This window comes from Ictidomys tridecemlineatus, chromosome 3 (genome assembly GCF_052094955.1).
Source record: "Ictidomys tridecemlineatus isolate mIctTri1 chromosome 3, mIctTri1.hap1, whole genome shotgun sequence".
NCBI lineage: Eukaryota > Metazoa > Chordata > Mammalia > Rodentia > Sciuridae > Ictidomys > Ictidomys tridecemlineatus.
The window spans coordinates 154,832,663-154,855,985 of NC_135479.1; the positions used below are offsets into that span (position 1 = coordinate 154,832,663).

The window sequence follows — 23,323 nt, forward strand, 5'->3', positions numbered from 1 at the left end:
TTCTTTCCCAGGTAACCCTAACTTGGATCTCTGGCTGGAGTTCACTCAGGTTTGAAAGGAGGTGTTCATGGTAGCAGAGAACACTGTGCAAGGTGTAACTCGGCTGGGGGAAGAGTATGGACCCAAGACAGACAACCAGTGGTTCAAATCCTGGTTCTTTCTCTTCCTCTTCTGTGACCTTGAGTCTGTTACCCAGATGCTCAGGTTTTTCACTCACTTGGGAGGATTTACATTTAATATAGTAAGCAGAACCTCTATCATAAACCCCAAATAGAAATCATATCAAAAAGTAAGGAGAAACAGAAATCTTTTATGATGTATGGAGAAGAGCATGTTGATACATCTGGTGATCCAGGGCCACACAGGGACTTTCCAGCAAGGCAAAAACAAACTGATGGGTTTTTGCTGGGATTTTTTTACATGGATATGAAACCACTATGGAATTTGGTTGGTTGATATATTCTTAGTACAAAATGGTAACCTATACGTGTTTGAGTCTTATACTGTCCCAAACAGTATTTGCCTCCCCTCAGGACCACATTAAGTATAAATTCCTAGCCAAAAAGAAAAAAAGAAGAAGAAAAAGTTGTTCTTATACTGAAATTAGAAGGATTGTAAAAGGAAATTATTATGTGCTAGAGAACCACTTTGACGTGTTTTGAAATACCCACAATGATGTATGCAATGTTATTTGTCAATCAGAAATAATAAAAATAACTTATTTTTATTATTTAAGGAATGAGTTTAGTACACTTCATGTCCTTCGACTCATTGGTTCCTGTGCCTGGGATGGTTATGGGTTGAACTAGGAGGGTACAATACAGATTTTTAAATATATATTTAACCATTTTTTAAGCTTTATATTTCTCCCCATTAATTTATTTTGGTGGGGAGAGCTAGGGATTGTAACTAGAATATCTCAATTTTTCTAATAAAATTGAATGTTGAAAAAACCCTATACGTCTGTATGTAATGCTGATCCTATTTTCCAGAGATTTCTAGATTTCTGATGAAAGCTGTATACTCTATTGGTGGAAAATACATACATACACACACACACATACACACACACACATTTGTATACAATCTCATTGGGTTGAGGATGAACTCCTTACTTAAGCAATCTGTGTTCTTGATATAGACCCCCGGGGTGGAGCATTTACTCTCCCATGTCATAAATATAACCAGAAAACCCCCATCCCCTGCGCTGGGCTTCAAAGAGTACATGGCCAAAATCCAGAGGTACAATATCCAGCAACAGCAGGCTCTGTGGTCCCCATTTACATTCGTATGAGCCTCTATAAATAATCTCTCACTTTGAAAAACTTATTTGGGACAAAAGACATAAATGGGAAAGGGGCAAAGATAGGGCAGGAAATCTGTTGAGAAGTTCAAAGGTTGACACTTTTAGGACAAGCAATTTTAGGATGACGGGTAGTTCGAATCTTCTCAGAGATGAAAGGGCACAGGCAGAAGAGAAGCGACAAGTCTCTATGACTCCAGGAGGGCCTTCAGGGAAAAGGAGGTTCTGTTTTTCCATGTGTCTGACTGTTCTTTTCTAAGCCTAGACTCTTAAGTGCAGACCGACAACTTGGTCTGATGATGCTCTGCTTCTGCCAATTGTTGAATGAATCTCTCCCACTTTCTAGAGGGCACTTTAGCAAGTGCTTGGGGGAAACACTGTGTGGAGGTTGTCGTCATTGAGTCTCCTACAGCCGGATAGCCACACCTTTCGATTTATCTTTCCCGGACCATTTGTGCTCCTCATAGATCCCAGATGTCAACCCAAACCAGCACTGAACATGACTTTGGGGCACCCACCAGGGTTGGTGGCCAGTCACCATGTGTGGTGAATGGACTAGGCTTTGCCCACAAGGAATAATGGGACAATGGGCTGGTCCTCCTGGCTCTTCAGGTCTTGGTTTCCCAGGTGTAAGATGAGGGTGTTCCCTTTCGATGTTAAAAATCAATGATTTCTAATCATATAGAAAACATTAAAATCTGTCTATGGATAAAACTATCCGCAACATTGTGAATTACCTTATTAAAAAGCAATAAAACAGTAATGGGAGAGAATGAGAGCCTTTGAGAGATTGATCCCTTTTTTCTTTTCATGGATCGTACTCTGAATAGGGCAGGAGTTTATATCAAGAATCCACATATAAAAGGAAAAGGTGAGAATGTGAACTGCATCCTAAGAAGATACAGACATGTGCTAAAGAGGGCAATTATTCAAATCCCACCAGTGCTTCAGGGTTCAGCTGGAACTTCCTTCTTGTATGCAAAACCTGCTCCAACTGAATTACACTGACCTCGCATTTCTCTGAGCACCCATGACTTACATTTTGTCTTTATTTTTCAAATCTGGATATGGAACCTGGGTATCTTCCCCTGCTATTTCCTCTTTCAGATTCTGACTCCCTGATTATATGAACAGCTTCTTTTTCTCATTATTTTCTCCACAGAGAACCTCGATAAAACATATCACTTAAAAAAATATATAGAAAAAAATTTAAATTGAAAAGCAAAAAATAATTGGACACATGGCTAGAATTTTTGGTGGCAGCAGAGACAGAAGGGATTCTGCTGATCTGGCTGTCTCCTTTCTATGCATATCTAGGTGACTTCTGAAAAAGAGCAGAAATTCAAACCCTCCAATTATTTTGCAGATACTTATTGAAACCTCTTCCTGTGCTGAATGGAATGCACAGAGAAGAATTCTGCCTACCCCAGTCCAAACAGCTCCATCTTATTCATAAAGAAGAGGAAGCTGCCCTTGGGAATATGAAAAATCACTTCTGACCCCATTTACTGCAAGAAAATGCCAGTCCAAAGCATGACCCTGGAGAGACAACACTCATGAGACAAATCTGAGCACAAAAATTCAGATGCAAAAATAATTTATTGTAAATGTTTTTAAATCATTCTCCATTATATTCCAAAAAGTACAAATACACTAAAAGATTCATGTTTGACATGTAAAAAATAAAGAGGAAGAAGAAAAATTCACTAATTTAAGGAACCATCCTTATAATGAAACAATGAGTTGTAATACATGTGTCTTCTAGTTAAATAAAAAAGCAAATTCACATTATCCAGAATCCTGGCTCATAACAAGCTCAAGTCACTCTGGCACGCACCCATACATAGCAGTCCCTCACAGACTTCCACCTGTGGCAGCTAAAACACTGAGATACTGCAGCTAAAATATCTCCTTATAGGACCACACAACTGTTTCTCCTGGAAAATGTGTACAAAGGTATTTTTCTCCCAAAACAAATATTCTATACCTTCACAACAGGCAATTCTATATCCATTGAAGACTGATACAGTCCCTAACATTCCTCCTGCCCTCAAATGACAGACATAAGCTCTCAACAATTTATGCCAAAGGGACATTAGTTCTTCCTGTTTCACAGCCATTGTAGATAAAGACACACAATCAATGCCTCAAAACACCAAGTCCCCCACAAGAAGGCCAGTAACACGGGTAATACAAAGCACATGTGTGGTATCCACAGCAGAAGTTAAGCAATCTTGACGGTTATTTGATGGAAGTTTATAAAAATATAAAGGAGTGACAATGCAAAATGATGGTCACATGTTCAAAACCCACAAGGACTCATGTTTCCACAAGAGGTGTTTAGGAGTCACAGGAAGAAGGAGATGTCAAATAATTAGTAATCCCTTTCGTATTTCTGTGACTGTGTATGTAAAAGTAACACTGGATGATGTGCTTAAGGATGGTTTGCTAAGATACCCAGATATTCTGTAAAGGTGGGAAGAGTTGGAGATTTCAAAGACCAATTGGTTGAGTTCTCCCTTGCCTGGAAACTCGCTTCTCCCTGCCCCAACACAGGCTGATAGGAACCTGTCTAAAACAAAGCACTACACCACCCTTGTGCTAAAGAGAAAGTATCCACACATGGGTAAAGAGAGCCAGAGCCTCAAGAACTGCAGCGCCCACACATCAAGTGACCTGCCCCCACCCAACCCTCCCACCCATCTGACTTCCTGCTTCCTCAAGACTTGACCCAAGTGGGTCAGCGCTTGGGAGCTGCCTTGCTGGGTGTGGAGTCAGACTTCCTATCTGTGCAGAATCAGGAGGAAGGACAGTCTGGTCATTGTCACAGGATCTTTCCTGTAAAAGAGAATGAGTTCTTTTCTCTCCAAAAACTCAAGAGGAGCACCTTCTGACAGACCAGCCTCAACCACTTCATTCTGAAAAGAAAACACAGAAGAACAAGTCGTTACTTCTAAAAAACAAGATTATTTTAAACATTAATGGTTTTTTTTTTCCCCTTCTGGTTTCATTGAGTTTGAAAATAAAATTTTAGGTAAAACTGAAATGTGTGTCATTTCTGAACAGAGAATGTTCACTCTCCAGTCGGCATACATGCGTGTGTGTGCACACACACCACCCTGGACACTTTCCCAAAGGTAAATAACATTTATTGTCTACTTTTTTGGTTTTGATATAAATCATGATAAATAACATTTTGAAGCAACATTTTGGATACTGAAGATATCTTACTGTTTGGCTATTTTCTTGTACTCTAACCATAAGAACATCTCCAAAGGGTCAACGTTTTGAATCATGTTCCAGAGAGGAAAATGATGGGACTTGGCTGAGCTGGAGGTGCTGATGGAGACCCTGGCAGAACACACAGACAGCTCCTGTGCTCAACAGCATGGTTCTCTTCATGGTTTATTTTTTCTGTAACTTTTCCCAACTATGCTGTCAGCTTATGGAGGGCAGGGACTGACCTCCATCCACAATGTGGAACATTCCCGCACAGAAGCAATACCAGCTGCGTGGAGGAGTGAATGGATGGGTGGTTTGTACACAACAAGCTACTACAAGCCAAACCAAATTCACCTGCCCCCAAACTGTTCACCTACCATCCCGATTCTGACTTCTTTTCTACTTACCATAGAGCAAGAGAGATGCTGGATCAAGCCCCAGACTCTCACAATGAGGTACACTCTGATCATAGAAATCCTGTAGCAAAACTCCCAGTACAAGCTCCTCACTCATCATGTACTTCATAAAGCCATCATCTTCCCATGGAACCCCAAACTGCAGGTGATAGGTTGCTGTGGCGTTTTCACCACTGAAAGCCAAACCAGAGACAGTAAGACACAAGCAGAATCATACTGAAATTCGGGAAATCCATCTTATCAACAATATGTGTTTAGTTCTTCATCTTCTTCCTCTAAACAATAGCAAAGGGTGTACTGTCCTGAGAGAATGTACTATACTAGAAAAATCTTCCCTAGACCCATCACAGAAAGTGTGATACCCAAAGGACTTAAAATTAGCATACTATAGTGACACAGCTACATCAATGTTTACAGCAGCTCGATTCACAATAGCTAAACTGTGGAAGCAACCTAGATGCCCTTCAGTAGATGAATGGATAAAGAAACTGTGGTATATATACACAAAGGAATATTATTCAACATTAAAAGAGAATAAAATTGTGACATTTGGTAAATGGATTAGGTAAATCGATGGAGTTGGAGAATATCATGCTAAGCAAAGTAAGCCAATCCCCCAAAACCAAAAGGCAGAATGTTCTCTCTGACAAGTGAATGCTGAACCATAATGGGGGGGGGGCGGGAGAGGGTGTGAGGTGTAGAATGGAACTTTGATTGGGCAAAGGGGAGGGAGAGGAGAGGAGTAGGCCTGGGGGTAGGAAAGATGGTGGAATGAAATGAACATCATTACCCTAAGCACATGTATGACTGCTCATATGGTGTGACTCTACATTGTGTGCAACCAGAGAAATGAAAAGCTGTGCTTCATTTGTGTACAATGAATCAAAATGCATTCTGCTGTCATGTATAACTAATTAGAACAAATTTAAAAAAAAAAAAAGAAAAAGAAAATGTGATCACAGCCTCCTCCCTCTACCTAGTACTCATCCCTCAGAGTTCACTGGCAGAAGCCATTGAAGGGAGAGATACAGCCTACAGTTAAAGAATATGGCATGCTGGCATGTCCTCTGTCCCAACAGCAGTCTTCCACCCTCTGAGGCAAGTCAGGAAGCTTGGTCTCCACTCCTTGCGTACTTCCACCTGCCCATTCTCAATGCTACCCCCCAAAGTGAGGGTTAGAGTTATTCAGTTTAACATGCTCTTTATTAAACTTATAAAAGTGTTAAAGGTAAGGCCCATAGCTACCTACCATTGGCTGAGTGCAGGACCCCTGAACCACTAGGCTGCCTTGTGCACCAGCAGAGAACCACACCGCCTGTGTTTGTCCCCAAAGTTGGATTATTTTTTTTTCTGTTCCTTTTTCAGTTCCAGAGACCCCCTAAAGCAGGATGACCAAGATTTCCTGAGGAAACTCCAATGAAGAGGAAATCCTAATTCTTTCATCTTCCTAGAACATATTTTTCCCATTTTCAGAATAAAATTAATCATAGGTCTATCCTCAGTTAATTAGTAGCTTATGCTGCTCTTTGACTCTGATTCAACATTTAGGGTTTTCACAGTTATTCTAATTGTTTGGTTCACGATGACCTACATTATGCAATAAAATAATTAGTAGGTGGTCACAGCTGAGACTACTACTCTAGTACAAGTTTAAAGACATTCAAGTCCCACCAGCATGAATCAGCTACCGTCCTTGCTAAGGACAGGCAGAGAGCTCCCTCTTGTGGCCAGAAGTTAAACCAGCCAATAATTGAAACATTTCACAAAGTGGCTGACAATTCAGTCTGTAAACTCTACTATGGCCAAGTAGAGCGCCAAACCCTGTAGATGAAATGAATAAGACAGAATTGGAACTCTGAAGAAGCACAGTTTCAAGAGTGTCATTCAAGTCAGGCTGAAATATGAACTTGCAAACTCCAATCCATCTACCCTAATTTGCAGGTGCCATTACTTATCCTCTGATCTCTGCCCTTTAATTATGATTAATGGTGGTCAGCACCTTGACAGAAAGCCACCCTGCAAGCCATGGGCAAGGACTTGGAAGGGCTAATGAAAAAGTCCAGAGGCAGAATTTCAGAAGACCAGCTGAATGAAAATTTGGACTGCCTAAACCAGCCTGGCTAGCCCATCCTCGTCCCCCATGTCAGGCAACTAGGTGAACTTACACTAGGCTGCATTTTGAGGGGAGAATTTTCAAGGAAGCAATGAATCCTGTGAGCTCTGCCCCAGCAGCCCACCCACCTCTGGAGTGCGTCTAGCAGCTGATAAGCCAAAGGGCATTTTCCAGATGCCTGCTGGATCAACCTTGACTGAGGTCAGGAAACCCCAGAGACATGAATACCCAAGGCAGGGAAGTGCCGTCTCTTGCCTGTATGCAATAGCGTCCTTTTAGAAACAATGGCTTTTGTGTCTCATTTCAACATTTTAGAAACTTTTCCTGGCTTTAGAAAAAAACAAACATGCTTTTCAAAGATAATTTTTTTAATCTAAAATACAAAAATACTTAACTTTTTTCCCCCAAACAACTTTATTTCTTTTCTTTTCTTTTTTTTCAAATTAGTTATACCCCAGATAATGTTCAATGACAGATTCTCTAACACCAAGTCTTGGCTAGATTTCAGGTCATGTTTTACTCGATTTTTTGATGGGTTTTTCCCACTGTCTATCTTTACTCTGATTATATGGTCCCAGCTCCTCTGGACCCATAACCTAGAGCTAGATTCCTGAAGGCTGTGTGAGGGTCTTTTCTCTCCCAGCGTTGCTTCAATCTTTGAATTGCAAGTGGGGTCAAGGGGATGGAGGAAAGCATGCTGGGTCTGATTATATATTATAATCATATATATCTGATTATATATTATATATTATATTTCTATTGGCATTTAGTACCAGTGGTTTATGATTAAAGGGAACAATGTCAAGGATGGCAACATTAAGCAGCATGTGACTTGGGGGACAATTAAGAAAGAAAGAAGGCAGTCTGACACCACCTAGGTTTGCATACTTCAGATCCATTTTGGCCCAACCCCATGGTGTTACTACTGGCTTTAGATGCTTCCTCTCCCAGGTATCCTACTATTACAGTTTGGAAAATGTCTGGTTTTAGAGGGAGATCTCAATATGTAATATATCCTTTAATGGTCACATCGCAGAGACATCTCAGGAACATAAGACAATAAAGCTTTGCTATGTAAATCTTCTTCAAATAATTTCCAATAGTCTCAATGATATAAAGTCCTAGTAAAATGACCTCTACGAACCTAGACCCTTTTGACTACATTCCAAGCATACTAAAGATCAGGGGGAAATTGAAAAATAAAAAAAGTGTATACACATGCATAAGAAATCACAACAAACTATTAATAGTGGCTAATTTCGTAGAAGGGGGTATGATCAATTATTGGTAGTAGTGCAGGAGAAAAGAGGCATAGGTTGACTTATCCTGTAAAAGTTATGTTTTTAAATTACACAAGGAGAATCTACTCCTGTATTGTGCTCTTCAAAGGAGAAATCCAGCATATGGATTATATCATTTCCATCACATCACTATCTGAGATCTATTTCTCTTTCCACTCTTAATTTACTTGTGCATCCACATTTAAGTAGAAATGGTTTACCTGGGACTGGTTTTTCCCCTCTCCTTGTGACCTAGTTGAGTTACATAATTAATCTGGGCTTCCTTTTTCTCGTTTGTAAAATTAAAGAATTGAGCTAGTTGATGCTCAAGGAAGTTGTGACACTTGGAGATTCTGTTATTGGTTCCCTTCCTGCTCTGAGGCTCAGGGAAGTCCTCGTAGGTACAGGGTACCCGGGGTGAGCCAGAGAGGCAAGAGAAAGAGATCATAATGTTATGCTGCACACTCTTACCTGAAGTCCACTATTTCAACTGATGTGAAATAACGACTCAGAGATGGAGATTTACTGTACACATCTTCAAGCTAATCAAATAGAAAAAAAAAAATAACATTATTGATGATTATCTTCCACATCACTGGACAAAACAAGACTACCTCTAGATGAGAGATTCCACCCTAGGAATCAACCTATCTGGGCTGAGAAAGGGAAGGTGTTAGCCTATCACGAACAAAGGCTGAAGTTAGCACTCAATTAAAAGAGCCTCCTTGACCAGGCCCAGGTGACTCTGCTGGAATTCTCAACTCCTCTCATGAGCAGTGATGACATCCTATGGCCTGAGTGATGAGGATGGCCAGTGGTCACAGCAGGAGCCCACACAGTCCCCAAGGACCATGGGAAAGAGAGAAAATCCCAAGGTGGGATTGGGGGTGCATCAGCATGGGCCACTCAGCACTGGGAATGTCACTGGCCAAGGGCTTCTTTCTCCCTTCTGCAGAGCTACATTGCAAGGAGCAATGGCTGTGATGGGCCACAGGTGTAGCACTGCCCCCTGCACAAAGGGATAAATCGGGGAGTGGCAAAGATACGGAGGTTTTATTTTATACGTGAAATACAGCAAACATGAGAAAAATTTCTGACCTGTGTCTCACCTCCTAGATCTTATGCCTTATATTGTGCTACACAGATGCCCCTTAATTTATGATGGGCTTCTATCCTGATAAAATCCATTGTAAGCTGAAAATATAAAAAGTAAAAAATGCATTTAGTAGACCTATACAAAGCTGAGCCTTGTCTACCTGCACTGTTCTCAGAACACTCAGATTGGCCTGCAGTTGGGCAGAATCATCTAACACGTGTCTATTGTATAAGAAAGTGTTGAATGTCTCATAGAATTAATTGAATACTATTCTGAGAGTGAAAAACAGAATGGGTGTATGAGCGTGCTTGCACACCATCATAGAGTAATCGGAAGAGAAACCATTGTAAATTAGGGACTGTCATTATTGAGTTCAGATCTTTATTTTGGGAAACAAAATAGGGCTAAAGTGACTTCTACACCCTATTCAATTTTTCCCTCCTCTCTCCCCTAGTGCTAAAGACAATCCTGACAATTTTTCCTTGCATGTTTCTTTAAATTAGTACTTCCTTACATCCTTATGTAATAAGAATATATGATTTAATTTGTGCTTTTATTCGAATAAGAAGAGGAACCATATTCTACACAATCTTCTAAGATCTGATTCCTCCTACCCCTTTGTTGGTATGGAAATCAGGGCCTCATGCAAATGCTCTGCCACTGAGCTACACCCCAGCCCTGATTTGTTTTTGGGTTTTTTTGTTTGTTTGTTTGTTTGTTTTTGTTTGTTTGTTTTAAGATGTGTTCTCTCTCTATTGCCCAGTCTGATCTCAAACTCAAGTGATCCTCCTACTTCAGTTCCAGAGTAGCTGGAACTACAGGTGTGTACCACCACACCCAGCTTAAAACTTGCTTTTTCTTTTCTTCTTTTATTTTTTCCACAAAAAATTACATTTGAGATTTATTTGTCAGGTACATCTCAATGAAGGCATTTAGTCTAACTCCTAGGTAGATTCCATCACAGGATTATACCAATGTATCTGTTCTACTGATGGTCATGTGCATTGCTTCTGATTTTTTCCCTTATTACAAAGTATGCTGAAGCAATTGTCCTTAAACATTTCTGTTCATCTCTCTTTGTACATGTAAGGCATGCCCAGCTGCACATGTAATAGTTTCTCTGGGCTATATACCAAGAAATGGAATTGCTGGATCGAAATAAATCTTGCCAAATTGCTTTCATTTTACTCTTCTCCCCGCAATGTATACATGATTCCTTTCCCACATTCTTTCCAAACTTTTAAATTTTTCCAATTTAAGGAATAAAAAATTGTGTTTCGTATTGTGTATTCTCTTTTTCTTACTAATGAGTCTGTTTTCCTGTGTTTTACTCTGAATTGCTCATTAGTCGGGTTCTTTTCCTATCTTTTTCTTGTCTCCCTAAAGTGGTTAGTTTTATGTTATGGATGCGTGCTGTTGATAGTATGTTACAGAATCTTTTCCCAGGCTTTGATTAGTCTTTTCATCACGTATCAGAGATACTAATCCTAACCTCACAATTAGGAGAACATGCAGCTGAACCCATGTACCTTGTATTCCTTCTAAATTTACACTGGAAGGTTAAACACCTTGGTCTCTAGCAGATTAGTTCTAACATAAATCAGGACTGTACTAAAGTCTGGCTACACTCCCGGCAGGCACCTGCCCCTGGGGTTGGAGTGAGACTACAGCCAAGTATCTAAGAGCACCACCAGACCCTCTCCTCCCAGCCTGATTTCAGCACAGGCATTGTTTGGGAAATCTCGCCAGCATCTAGTGGTACATCTGTGCTGAACAAGGCTTGCCCAGCTGCACCGTTAAGGCTCAGTACCTGTTACTTTATCCAATAACAAGCATCAGAAGACACAAAGCAGCTGTGCCCAATCGGGAGCTCACCTGTCTCCTATCCAATTCCAGTGGGATCACAAGGAGGCTGTGCTTCACAGCACTCTCCCATCTAATTCACACGGTGACAACTCAGTCGCTCATTAAGCACAGATTAGAACATTTGCAGTGTGTTGTTTTTAATTTTTTAAAATTAGAGCTTAATGGTTATACTTGGCAGTTGGGTTCATCCCATCAAACTCATACACGCAGGGAAATGGATTTCAGCTCATGATCCTCCCTTTTCCCACCCCTTTTCCTTCTGCCCCCCCCCTTTTGTTTCTCTCACTAGACTTCCTTTCGCTCATCTATTAATTTGCCTTTGATTGGTTCCTTATGTAATCTTACTCTTCCATCCGCTTTCCTTTATTTTACTCCAGCTTCTGCATATGAGAGAAAACATTCAACCTTTGATTTTCTGAGTTTGGCTTAGCGTGATATTCTCTATTTCTGTCCCTTTATGGGAAAATGCCATAATTTCATTCTTTTTATGGCTGAGTAGAGCCCCATTGTGTGCAGAGCTCAACACAATTTCTTAATCCATTCACCTAATGATGGGCATCTGGGTTGATTCCATAATTTAGCTATTGCAAACACTGACTATTTGTATCTTTCTAATCTGTCTAATGGTCACATCCCAGAGACATCTCAGGAACAGAAGACAATAAAGCTTTGCCATGTAAATCTTCTTCAAATTATTTCCAAATTATTTATAAGAACCTGACTTAACAGACATTAATACATCTCCCCTTTTTGCAGGTTAAGAAACCAGCCTTCCAAGATATTAAGAAACCAATAGTACCTTCTTACTCTACTAGCGAATGGTAAAGGCAAAATTCAATTGTATGGGCAGACACGAAATCTCAGCTTTGTCCCATTTGACCTCACTACTCAGAGAGGCTGAAGCAATGTAGGAGAGTGGCTCCTGAATATCAGGGTGGGAAGAAACGATGCCCTAGTGACACGGGGAATGGTTCTGGAGCTCACAGGAGGTGGCTGTTGAGCCAGTCATCAGAAAACTTGGGAACTAGGAAAGCAGCTTTAGGGGGGATGCTAAATAGAATGAAAGACAGAAGGAGAGTGAGGATGCTATAAAGCACTAAAAATATTAGCAATATTAAACAATTATAATGTTTCTTCCTTTTGGATTGAGTTTCCTATGAGAAGGGTTACGTCATCATTTCTTCCAGTTTTCTTTGTTCTCTCTCTCCCCACCACCTCCTTCCTATGCTAATTTCTAGAGTCTAGTACTATGCTTTGTTCCTAGTAGACTCCTACAATTTTTTTGTACTGGGAATTGAACCCAGGGGCTCTTTACCACTGAGCCACATCCCCAGTCCTTTCACTTTTTATTTTGAGATAGTCTTACTAAGTTGCTGAGGCTGACCTCCAACTTGTCTCAGCCTCCCAAGTTGCTAGAATTACAGGTGTGCACCACTGCAAAAATTTTTAAGTGTTCTAGCCATCTATTGCTAGTGTTCACACTAAGATTCTTTTTGCTGAGTACAGTCTCCTTCTATATTTAGGGCATATTTACATTTGAGGAGTTGTTAGTTACACTATCCAATCTGGGCCCAAAGAAATGGAATAGGGGCCTCCCTAGCCTTAATTCAAGTGTCCCCCACTCTGTGCCTATGAGGCTTGGTACCAACAGAACTAGGAGACCAGTGAGCTAATTAGGAGAGTCTGACTCCATGGCTAAGAGGAATCACCCCTGGGTGCCTTCTCTAGGTTATTAGAGCACCATTGCTAATCCCAACCACGCCCAGGAGGATGCAGTGCACCACATGAGCAACAGGTGGCCTTAAGCAGCATAACAGCCCCAACTTTGAGGGAAGAAAACCGGCAATGGGATATTAGAAGGCCCAGAAAAACTATTAAGAAAAGCAAGGGCAATGGCATCACTTTCCAATATACTGGGACATAATAAAGAATGCAAGTGTGGCATCTGTCCCCAGTTCCTGGCACAGAGTTCCTAAAACCCCATGATGACCTGGTAATAGGGATCCTGGTACATCTCTTTTGCTAATCTTTGTTCTTCAGTCTCAGCTCCTAAACACCTTGGAATCTCCTGGGTGGTAGGAGCATCTTCTGTTCTAGTGAGGTGACTCTTGGTGAGCATCTGATTGGAGGCAGGTCACCAGAAACACCAAGCCAGGGTAAAAGCTTGGAACTCTCAGTACCTTCCCCACCATACAGACAGAGTAGGGCTAAAGAGTGATTAAATAATCCATTATGCCTGTGTGTCGAAGACTCCATAAAGATCCCTAAAACCCAGGGTTGGAAAACTTTTGAGCAGTAAAACATCCACATTCTGGGAGGGTGGCATGCAGGAGAGGCGGGCTCCGCACCTCTTCCCACATAGCTGCCCTCCTCTGGCTTTTAATCTGTATTCTTTATAAAAACTAGTAAACTGAACTCGCTGAGTTCTGTGAGTTTTTCTAGAAAGGAGGAGTAGTGGGGACCTCTGAGTTATAGCCAGTTGATCAGAAGCCCAGATGACAAGCCCTGGATGTGTGATTGGCATCTGAAATAAGGGAAGTCTTGAGATTGAGTACTTAATATGTGGGGCCTATCCTAATTTCAGGTAGATAGTGGAGGATAGTTTGGTGTTGGAAAAAGCTCCCAGAGAAGTGTTCTGCACTGAATGGGAGGATAGAGAAAAAGTTCATTTTTCCTGTACAAATACTCACTTCCGTTTACTATCCATATTTAAGAACTTCTGGAATTTGGCCTAATGGAAGAGACAGGTTATAGACCTGACAATAAGCCAGTAATATCTTAAAGTTCCTAATTTTTGTTCCTGAATCTTTTGGTTGGAAAGTGTGGGCAGGAGTCTTTTACCTCCCTATAGGTTACTTCTGTCATCTGTAAATCAGATAAATCTAGAAAGAAAGTTTTTTGAAATTCTTTTTGTGCAATTTCATTTTATACCTTTGAGACACGGCAAGTGTGGTGATTTTCATTTTTCAGAGGGAACTGGCTCAAAGCAATCTATATTTGCCTCCGCTCTGAGTGCCAAGTGCTATTTCCTTGCCAATGCATGATGATGAGCTAAAAGCATCTGGAGAATTTACTGATTTTTGGGGGGCTCTGTACAGGAGATTCAGATCTAAAGTGCAAAAGTAACATCTAAAAGTTCCTTTGACACAGAGTCCAGTCTGTATCGTGTGGTTGCTGATATTTTATTTCTGCTAGGCAAACGCAAAGCCACTCCATGAAAATAGGAAGCCAGGGGAAAGTAGCAAGAAGCTATTCACTCAATAACTGCTCTGGGAAGAATGTGGGAAGAAAAGACAAAAGGGAACCACAGACAACAGATATTAACATAGAAGAGAAGGAGAAAAAGAAACCTGGAATAATCATCACACACACACACACCACACAAACTCCTGTGATAAAAGAAGCAATTCAATCTCATGCAGTTGTTCTGACACAATCTAGATGGCGTTGCCTCTTCAGAAGCTTCTGCAGGAATCAAATGGAAAACAGATAAAGAGGACTCTCTCCATTCCATGTAGCCATGGTAGAGCAGAATCATGGAGGGCAGGTTGGTCTTGATTGGATTTTTTTTAAATCAAAAAACTTCCAGAAGACATTTATTCTGTTTTATGGAATAAAATGTGGCCTAATACAAGAAGTGAAAATACAGCCAATTGAGATCTTAAACTAAATTGTTGCGATTTTGTCCTTTGACAGATCTAGCAACTATAAAATGGGACCAGAAGGAAAGTGTTGATAACTCTCGAAACCCCTTGAGGAATGCAGAAAGGTGCCACTGACGTCCTGGGGGTGCCCTCTACCTTCCTCTCAGACCGGATTCTGCTCTTTTTGTCATGGACCTCCTTTGGCTCTTAGGGTGCCGGGGTTAGTTTGTGTTGTGAGAGAGCCTTTGAGTTTTCATTAGTAGTGACTGGCCAAGAAGTCACTGGAGAAATTTCCAGTTTTAAAGGTAACTAGTAAAAATTCAGACTTAAGGAAACTTTTTCTTTTAGGCTATCTATAGTTTATTGCAACCTGGCAAAGATTCGTTTTATAAACAAATATTGAAACATTTGCTTTTCTCCAGACTCTGGAAACTATTCGTGAATGTTCTTACATTTATGAGAACATGGCTATGTTATAAGTTCAATAAAAATTTAATCTCTTTATGACAGGATACAATTGGAAATACTGGCTTTGACCAGGATGTCATATTTAGTAATGTGCTTGGAATGACTGGCTTCAAGGGTCCCCAGACTTACAGTGTGTGAGTAAAAGCTGTCACTCGCTGACAAGCCCAGGAACCTCAAGATACTATGTGCTACTGTTAGGTACAGATAGTCTGTACAGATAGTCTGAAGTCTTCCTTGGTTGAGCTTCCTAACCTGGAGGTTTTTAAAAGTCCAATCAGATATTCCTCGTCAAATGTACAATAAAACCAATTGTAAAAGAGCCTCCATGGTTATTTTAGATATATTTATACAAACAATTAGACTAGGCCCATTCTGCAAACAAATTGGTCCTACCACAATTGTCTTTGATTAAAAAGACATTGAGGGTGATTATATAGAAAAAAAAAGTTACACTTCAGGAGAAAATCATAACAGACCTGTTATTTGATTGTAGTCCTGCTCACTGCTTTTTATGATCTACCTGTAGACTGGACTGGATTCTGAATTTTCCTAGGTTTCTGTAGGATTTAGCTATCACTCTCCAACTAAGAACAAAATGAAACTTGGTAGTTTGGCGCTGGGCAACTTGATATAAATAGGCCACTGCTATGGTATGTCCCCCAAGGCCCAGTTGTTAAAGGCTTTAATCACTGCCTATAGCATTACAGAGAGGCAGAGGTACATTTAAGGTGGGACCTAGTGGAAGGAAGTTAGGTAACTGAGGGCATGTTCTTGAGGGAGACTTGGGTGCCCCTTTTCTCCCTCCCTTTCCCCTGCCCCCCCCTTCTGCCACACACTCCTTATAATGGTATACTGTGTAGCCACAGGCCCAAAAGCAATGGGCTAAAACCTCTGAAACTGTGGACCAGAATAAACCTTGCCTTCTTATAAGTTAAATATCTGGCTATAGTAACACAAAGTAGACTAACACGGCCACAGAGTTCACCAAAACATCCGATGTTCCCAATCAGAGACAATCAGACTGCAAAGTGGGAGTGGAAGTTGATATCATGCTGTAGGCAAGTTTTCCGAAGATATTTCAAGACCCTATTAATTTCTCCTTGTTAATGCCAATCTCTTTCACTTTGAAGGATGTTATGGTCTGAATTTCATAATAACAGTAGCTTTATGAGTAACTTGACAATGTTGGATCTGCCATATCAAACACAAACCCAGGTCCTAAAAGATTCTTTGTCTACCAAACGAGTAACTTTAGCAACATCCCTAATGCAACCATTTGTTCAAATTGTCCCAGTGGTCTCTCTTAGAGTTGGCACTCTCTGCTATAATGTAACCCATCCTGGGATGCTAGGTGACAGAATTGCTGCTACTGCCTGAGCAAACAGGAATCTGTATAGTTACTTATACTTCCTGATACACATAGCTACACATTGGATATCAAAGAGATCCAGTTGCAAAACTGAACAAATAGGCTACTTGATTTAGACAGATAGGTAGATTCCTCCCCTGTCTCATTCTTTGATCTACTTTATTTTAATTGGTTTGGTTTACCTGGACCCTAGCTAAGGAACATACTTCAAACTCACGGATTATCTTTCTGATAGTCCTAATAGCAGTCCTTCTGATGTTTTATATCATCTCAAAAGTTTAAAATATTTGCAAACAGTCATCCGTTGAACACCAAATGCTTTCTCTTTGGCTGGAATGACAAAAATTGAAAGAACTCTGTGATCATGAGATTACCATAATCAATAGATGGTGTGTTGAGACCAGAGCCCAAAATGATGATAGCTGAGAGTGCTCATGCCCTCAGTTTTTATCACACTCTCATTTAGGTGTAACCCTGACAACAGAGGGGAATTCTTAAATAAAGTTACAGGACGCCATTGTTTTGAGCTAAGCTCCTGCATATACCAGTCTAAAATCAAAATAGTGTGTCATTCAGGTCACCAAGCCGAAACTAGACTGTTAGTATCTGACCTTAAGTGAAATCCAGATTAGAGAGATAATTAAATTTCCCAAACAGACCAGTTTCAATTAACATAATAATGAAGTTCCCTCCACTTTAGCATTAATCCTAACCCACACATAAAAAAGGTAACTTGAAGTAATCTAATGCTAACCAATCAGATACCAATCAGATATTTTCCTATTGTTCTACCTCTGTGTCCCCACCTTATCAGGAAAGCAACTTTGAAATGATAGATCCACTTTTGATTTTTGTTTCTTCAAGCCCTTGTCTGTTTATAAAACCTAACACCTTTGCTCAGACCATTAGAGCACTTATTCTAGTTTTTATGGAATGAAATCTTTCCTGTGGGAGACCACCTTGCATGTGACTTGAGTTAAATCCCCTGCTTGGCGATGTGACCTAAGGCACCCATGCTGCTAGACTGCCCCGCTTGGTGGAGCTAAACTCACCTATTCCTTTGTATTATTACCCCTTGCCCTGTTTAGGGTAGAATCTTCCATGGAAGTGCCTTGTGTGTGTCCCCTTCTCTCACTGTGCCCTTGGGTGTGACCTACCCACATGTGTCAACCTGCTGACAGTGGACATCATGCAGATAAACTCAGCCCCCCCAAACATGATCCCTTGCCTCATTTGAATAGCTTCTCCTCAATAAAAGGGGTCATCGCGTGCTCTCGCTGTCTCTCTTCTTGCAGACCCTTAAGGTCAGAGGAGCCATCACAGCGACCCCAAATAAAAAGGTATTTGTGTCTCTTGTGTGGTTATTTTGCGCAGCCCAGTCATCCCAGTTTACCTGGAGTGACCCCTGAGCCTTTTAGTCGCGAACAGAAACCCAGCACTTTCCCAATGCTAGAATTAAAAATAAAGCCAATTAACATCTTTAAAAATTGTGGGTCAGACTGTGAACTGTGGGTCTTTGACAGGATGGCAGCAGAGAATGCCCCAACCAACCCTAGTGATCTGGCTGCAGAGCCCCATCTTACACAGAAGGCTCATCCTCTGGCATTCCTACCCCATAAATGAAGCCGCCATCCATCTACCCAACCACCCAACTAGGAGAAGGGAATCAGCTCCCCCCATTCCCATCCAATCAGTCATTCAGTCTTGTTAAGTGAGGGTACCTCTTAGATCTCTCTGGAATCCTCCTCATTCCTCCTCATACTGCCCTAACTCAAACCTCCCTCATTTCTCAGCTGAGTGGCTACAAGACCTTCTCACTGTTCTCTTCCTGTAATCTTTCTCCTTCATCACACAGAAAGACTAAAATGAAAATCTGACCAAGTCAGTCTGCTGATTAACGTCTTTCAGTGCCTTACAAAAGACCAGGAAAAGTTCATGATCTGACCCCTACCTTCCTCCTCAGCTTCTCCCAGAGTCCTCTGAACGCAGCAGACACAGTAACCACTGTGCAGATTCTCAAGGTCCTGAGCTCTTCTAACTAGAACATTCCTACCTTGTATTTCAAAACTCATCCTGAGAATCACCTTCTCCAAGAGGCTTACACACCTCTAACCTCTCCTCAGGTTGTATAGCTGCCCCTCCTTTGTGGTACTAAAGCACACTGTGCATATCTCAATAATAGAACATACCTCAGGATTTTATGTTGATTTAATGGCTTCCTCTGCTTAGACTGTGAGCCCATTGAGGGCACAGACCACGTGGCCCTGGCACGTTATATATTGCGAGCACATATCAAATTTCCCAAACAGACCAGTTTCAATTAATATACAAATTGGATCTTCAATGAACACTACAAATTAGATCAAATACAGGACTAGAACTGTTCTCCACTGTTCTCCAAGATGCAGCTGGAGGCTAGATCTCTGCCCTTTGGCTTTTCACCATAGAAAATGCATTTCTAAGCATCCTTTTCTACCAAAATTCAAAGAATAATAGCTCCTTACTCTAAAGTTCTATGCCATTTTCTAGCAGAGTTCAGACTCTAGTGTTAAGAATTCAGTGAGCAATGTGTAAGACATAATTACCCTTTTAGTGAGCAGGTGAGGCAATTCCTCTTCTGTAATGCACTCTTCTGGAATCTTGAGCATGATGAAGAATGTTTTGTTTGATGATATCTCAAATATTTCATTTTCATCTTCATCAATATAAGTTACTAAAAAGTGGAGGGGATGAAAATTTTAAAAAGAGAAGTAAATACTTGACTAAAATAATAAACACTGATTCTATTGCCTGCTATACTTAAACATAACAACGAATACTCATCAAGGATAAAGCTAAACACCAGAAATGCTTTCTCTGAAGAATAAAAACCAGGAGCTTGCTTCTGTTACGATTAAAGGTTGATTTGTTTTATGCCCAAAAAGGTTTAAGAGGCCATCAAATACAGACTGGAGGAAGAGCCAGCGGAAAGAAGTGGAAAGAATGTAAACTTCATTAGGTTCAGAGATGTAGGCTGGTGCTGGGAGATGGCAGGGGGTGCTGGGACACAGGAAGTCATAGCAACCAACTTCATTGAACCCTCATTCAGTGCTGTGTTATCAAAGATCAAGAAGAAGTGATATCAGGCACAAGAATGGAGGAGACACTAGAAAATGAGCATGTGAGCCCAAGTCTTAAAGTCTTCCCAGCAGACAGTGCCCATGAAGTCATCACTCTAGCTTGGATCCCACAGGAGAGCAATGTTGACACACTCTATTTGCAGAAGGGAAGCCAAACTGAGCCCCGGGGCCAACAGGAGTTAAGTTTCTGGGACAATGAGCTCTGTGTTGCCTGTGTCCTAATGAAGGCTAGCTAATTAATTTTTAAGTAGAGCCGAAGGAAAAAAAAAAAAAAGCACACAAAATCAGCAGCCAGAAGTTGGCACTCAGGTAGTCATTACGCTATGCACGGAATCCATGCCAGCCTCACCAGCTGGCCCCAAACAAGGGACCACCACTCTGCTCTGAGAAAGGCGTGGGTGGGAAGAACCAGGTGCTCGTAAATGCTCCCCTCGAACCCCATGCTTCAAACATAACAAAATGAGTCTCTTTTACTGGACTTGGAAAAGCTGTCGTGGAAGAAGTTCAGTGTTTATGAGAGAGCAGGTAAGAAGCAAGAATCCTGGGACTTGTTCCCTGATGGAATTTAAAAACTGTGATGCCTCAGGAGCAAGGGACCTGAAGAGTTAACACAGCAGGCCTGAGGTGGCTCACCTGCCAAGGAATGCTTGGAGTTGGCTCCTGGCTGGTGTCTGGAAACTAAGATTTGGGGAAGGTTCCTACATCCTGGCTAAGAGCGGCCCACTGTGCCTCAAATGTTCATTGTATGAACAATGTGGCTGACATCTCTTTTCTTTCTGGAGTCTGGAGATTTTGCACATGCGTGCTAGACTGCCTATGTGATCAACTCTTAGTAAAAACACTGGGCACTGAATGTCTAATGAGACCCAGGCGGTCTAAGTAGACCAGACTTCACATGTGTACATAACCTATTGCTCTAAGTAAGTAGGTCCCGTGCAACACAACTGGGGGAGAAATCTTTGGGGCTTGTACCCAGCTTCCTCTAGAGTTCACTGTAATAAATCTTTATAATTCAAGGTACCATGTTGCTATACTAAATTATAGTCATTAGTTCAACTATATGCTGAGGCCTGTGAAATCCTAAAAAAAAAAAAAAAAAAAAAAAAAAAAAAAAAAATCACTGAATCCAGGAATGAATTTTGACAACTCCAAACAGAATTATCCCCGCATCTTTATTTGTTATAAACCATGTTTTATTTTATTTGACAATAAAATCTGGGCCCTCGTAATGGAAAATTTGCAAGTAACAGGAAATTTTTGTAAAAAGGCAAAAAAAAAAAAAAGACTGATTATCTAATCCCCACATTTTCTATTGTATATTTGAGGTTTTAATGAGTAGGTCATTTACATCCTGCTTTTTGTTGTGTGTGCTATGGTTGCTCATTGGTCTTGGTTCTTCTGTTGTTGCTAACATAGGCAAAGTCCTTGCAAAGACTATTTTAATGGCTTCATAATGCTCAGAATAGGGTAATGCACTTTCTTATATATGACATTTGATGTTTTCAGCTTTCACTGTTATAAATACTTCCTCATGCAGTAGATAGCTCGGTACCTACCACATAGATTTCTGTAGCAGACATCAGTGCCTCAGAAAGGAACTAGGTGACACTGGAGGACAGATCAGAGATTCTAATAACTGCCAAACTCAAGGGCATGAAAAAGAGAAGCCAAGTTCAAAAAGAGGGCTCCAATATTAGCTCTTAGGACATATACTTAACTTACAGCACCTAAATAATGAATCTGCAACAGGACCTAGCTAAACAGTTGTGTTTCTCAAAATTCAAATACTAACAACAACAGACTTACCCAGTCAGTAGAGTTTTTAATGTCACTAATGAGACTTAAGCTGGACAGTACTGTCCATGTAGAGAAAATAGGTTTAAAAAATTCATAAAAATATACACAAGTATGTGGGAGAAGCATGACAGCTCTTCAGTGGGAATACAAAACATGAAGCTGGAGTGGAGGCCTTAAATATCCGATGACATCAGGGAGTAATAGAGGGTTGTTAGAAGTCTCCCAGGAAGAAAGTAGAGACTAGCATTTGCAGGAGGTTAATGTGGTGGTCACTGGTGGGATGAAATGGAACTGGGAGAGACTGGAAGCAGAGAGGCCAATAGGCACTGATTTTGACTGAGTGTGGTGGGAAAAGGCAGGAAAGCAGGAAGTCAGAAAGGAGGGAGAAAAGCAAGGAAGGAATTGGCTTTACAGGTGGTCAGACTCTGTTTGAACCTCAGCCCTATTATTTACTAGTCAAATGAACAATTCACTTAAATCTCTGAAGCTGTTTTCTCAACAAAATATCACCTACATTGCAGTTGATGGTAAAGATGAGAACTAATGCAAATAAAATATCCAGCAGAGTGCCTTGCAGGATTCGGGACAATTGCTAACATGATACTATCAAGGAATGACAGATAAGATTTGGTCAATACCTAGACAGGTAGCAGAAGATATGAAAAAATGGTTCCAAGATAGCCAGCCTAGATACCTGGAAGAAAAATAGCTACTGTATTAAGAATTAAGTGCAAACTCTCTGCTATACATTTCACAGATATTTCCTCATGTAATCTTCACATCAATCCAACAGATTAAATATTATTTTTTTAATTTTTTTATTCTAATTTGTTATATATGACAGCAGAATGCATTACAATTTATATTACACATATAGAGCACAATTTTTCATATCTCTGGTTATATACAAAATATTCACACCAATTCTTGTCTTCATACATGTACTTTGGATGTTAATGTCCATCACATTCCACCATCATTTCTAACCCCCTGCACCCTCCCTTCCTCTCCCACCCCTTTGCCTTATCTAGAGTTCATCTAATCTTATCATGCTCCCCCTCCCTATCCCACTATGAATCAGCCTCCTTTTATCAGAGAAAACATTTGGCATTTGGTTTTTTGGGATTGGCTAACTTCACTTAGCATTATCTTCTCCAACACTACCCATTTTACCTGAAAATGTCATGATTCTGTTCTCTTTTATTGAGGAGTAATATTCATTGTGTATATATACCACAAGAAAAATAGCTACTATATTAAGCATTAAGTGCAAATACTCTGCTATACATTTTATAGATATTACCTCATGTAATCCTCACATCAATCCAATGAGTTAAATATTATTATTTTTGTTTTTAAATGAATACTTTGAGGCTTACAGAAAATGCATATTTTGTTCAGGTCAATGAGCTAGAATATCTTAGGGTATAGGTAGATCTATAGACTCAGGTTGAATGATCTCTTGGCCTAAAGTTACACACCTTGGTGGGAGCAGAGTGTTTCCTTCAGAAACCTGGTCTCCTGATTCACCTTACAACTAGCAGGCAGTGAACTGGGGAGGAGCACATGCTCTGGTCTGAATGTTTATGTCCCCTCAAAAATTAAATGTTGAAACCTAATCACCAACGTG

At 40.6% G+C, this 23,323-nt stretch overlaps 1 protein-coding gene across 1 annotated transcript in view; it reads right to left on the minus strand.

The window, feature by feature from the left end:
* Window positions 1–2,883: 2,883 nt before the first annotated feature.
* Window positions 2,884–23,323, minus strand: part of C3H3orf52 (chromosome 3 C3orf52 homolog) — a 33,774-nt gene continuing 13,334 nt past the window's right edge. Inside the window, exons 3-6 of the mRNA XM_005340990.4 lie at window positions 19,363–19,490; window positions 8,806–8,876; window positions 4,933–5,114; window positions 2,884–4,221 (exon numbers count right to left, since the gene is read on the minus strand). Of these exons, the coding sequence (XP_005341047.1) occupies window positions 4,217–4,221; window positions 4,933–5,114; window positions 8,806–8,876; window positions 19,363–19,490 (386 nt within the window). The 3' untranslated portion in view covers window positions 2,884–4,216. The remainder of the gene's footprint in view (window positions 4,222–4,932; window positions 5,115–8,805; window positions 8,877–19,362; window positions 19,491–23,323) is intronic.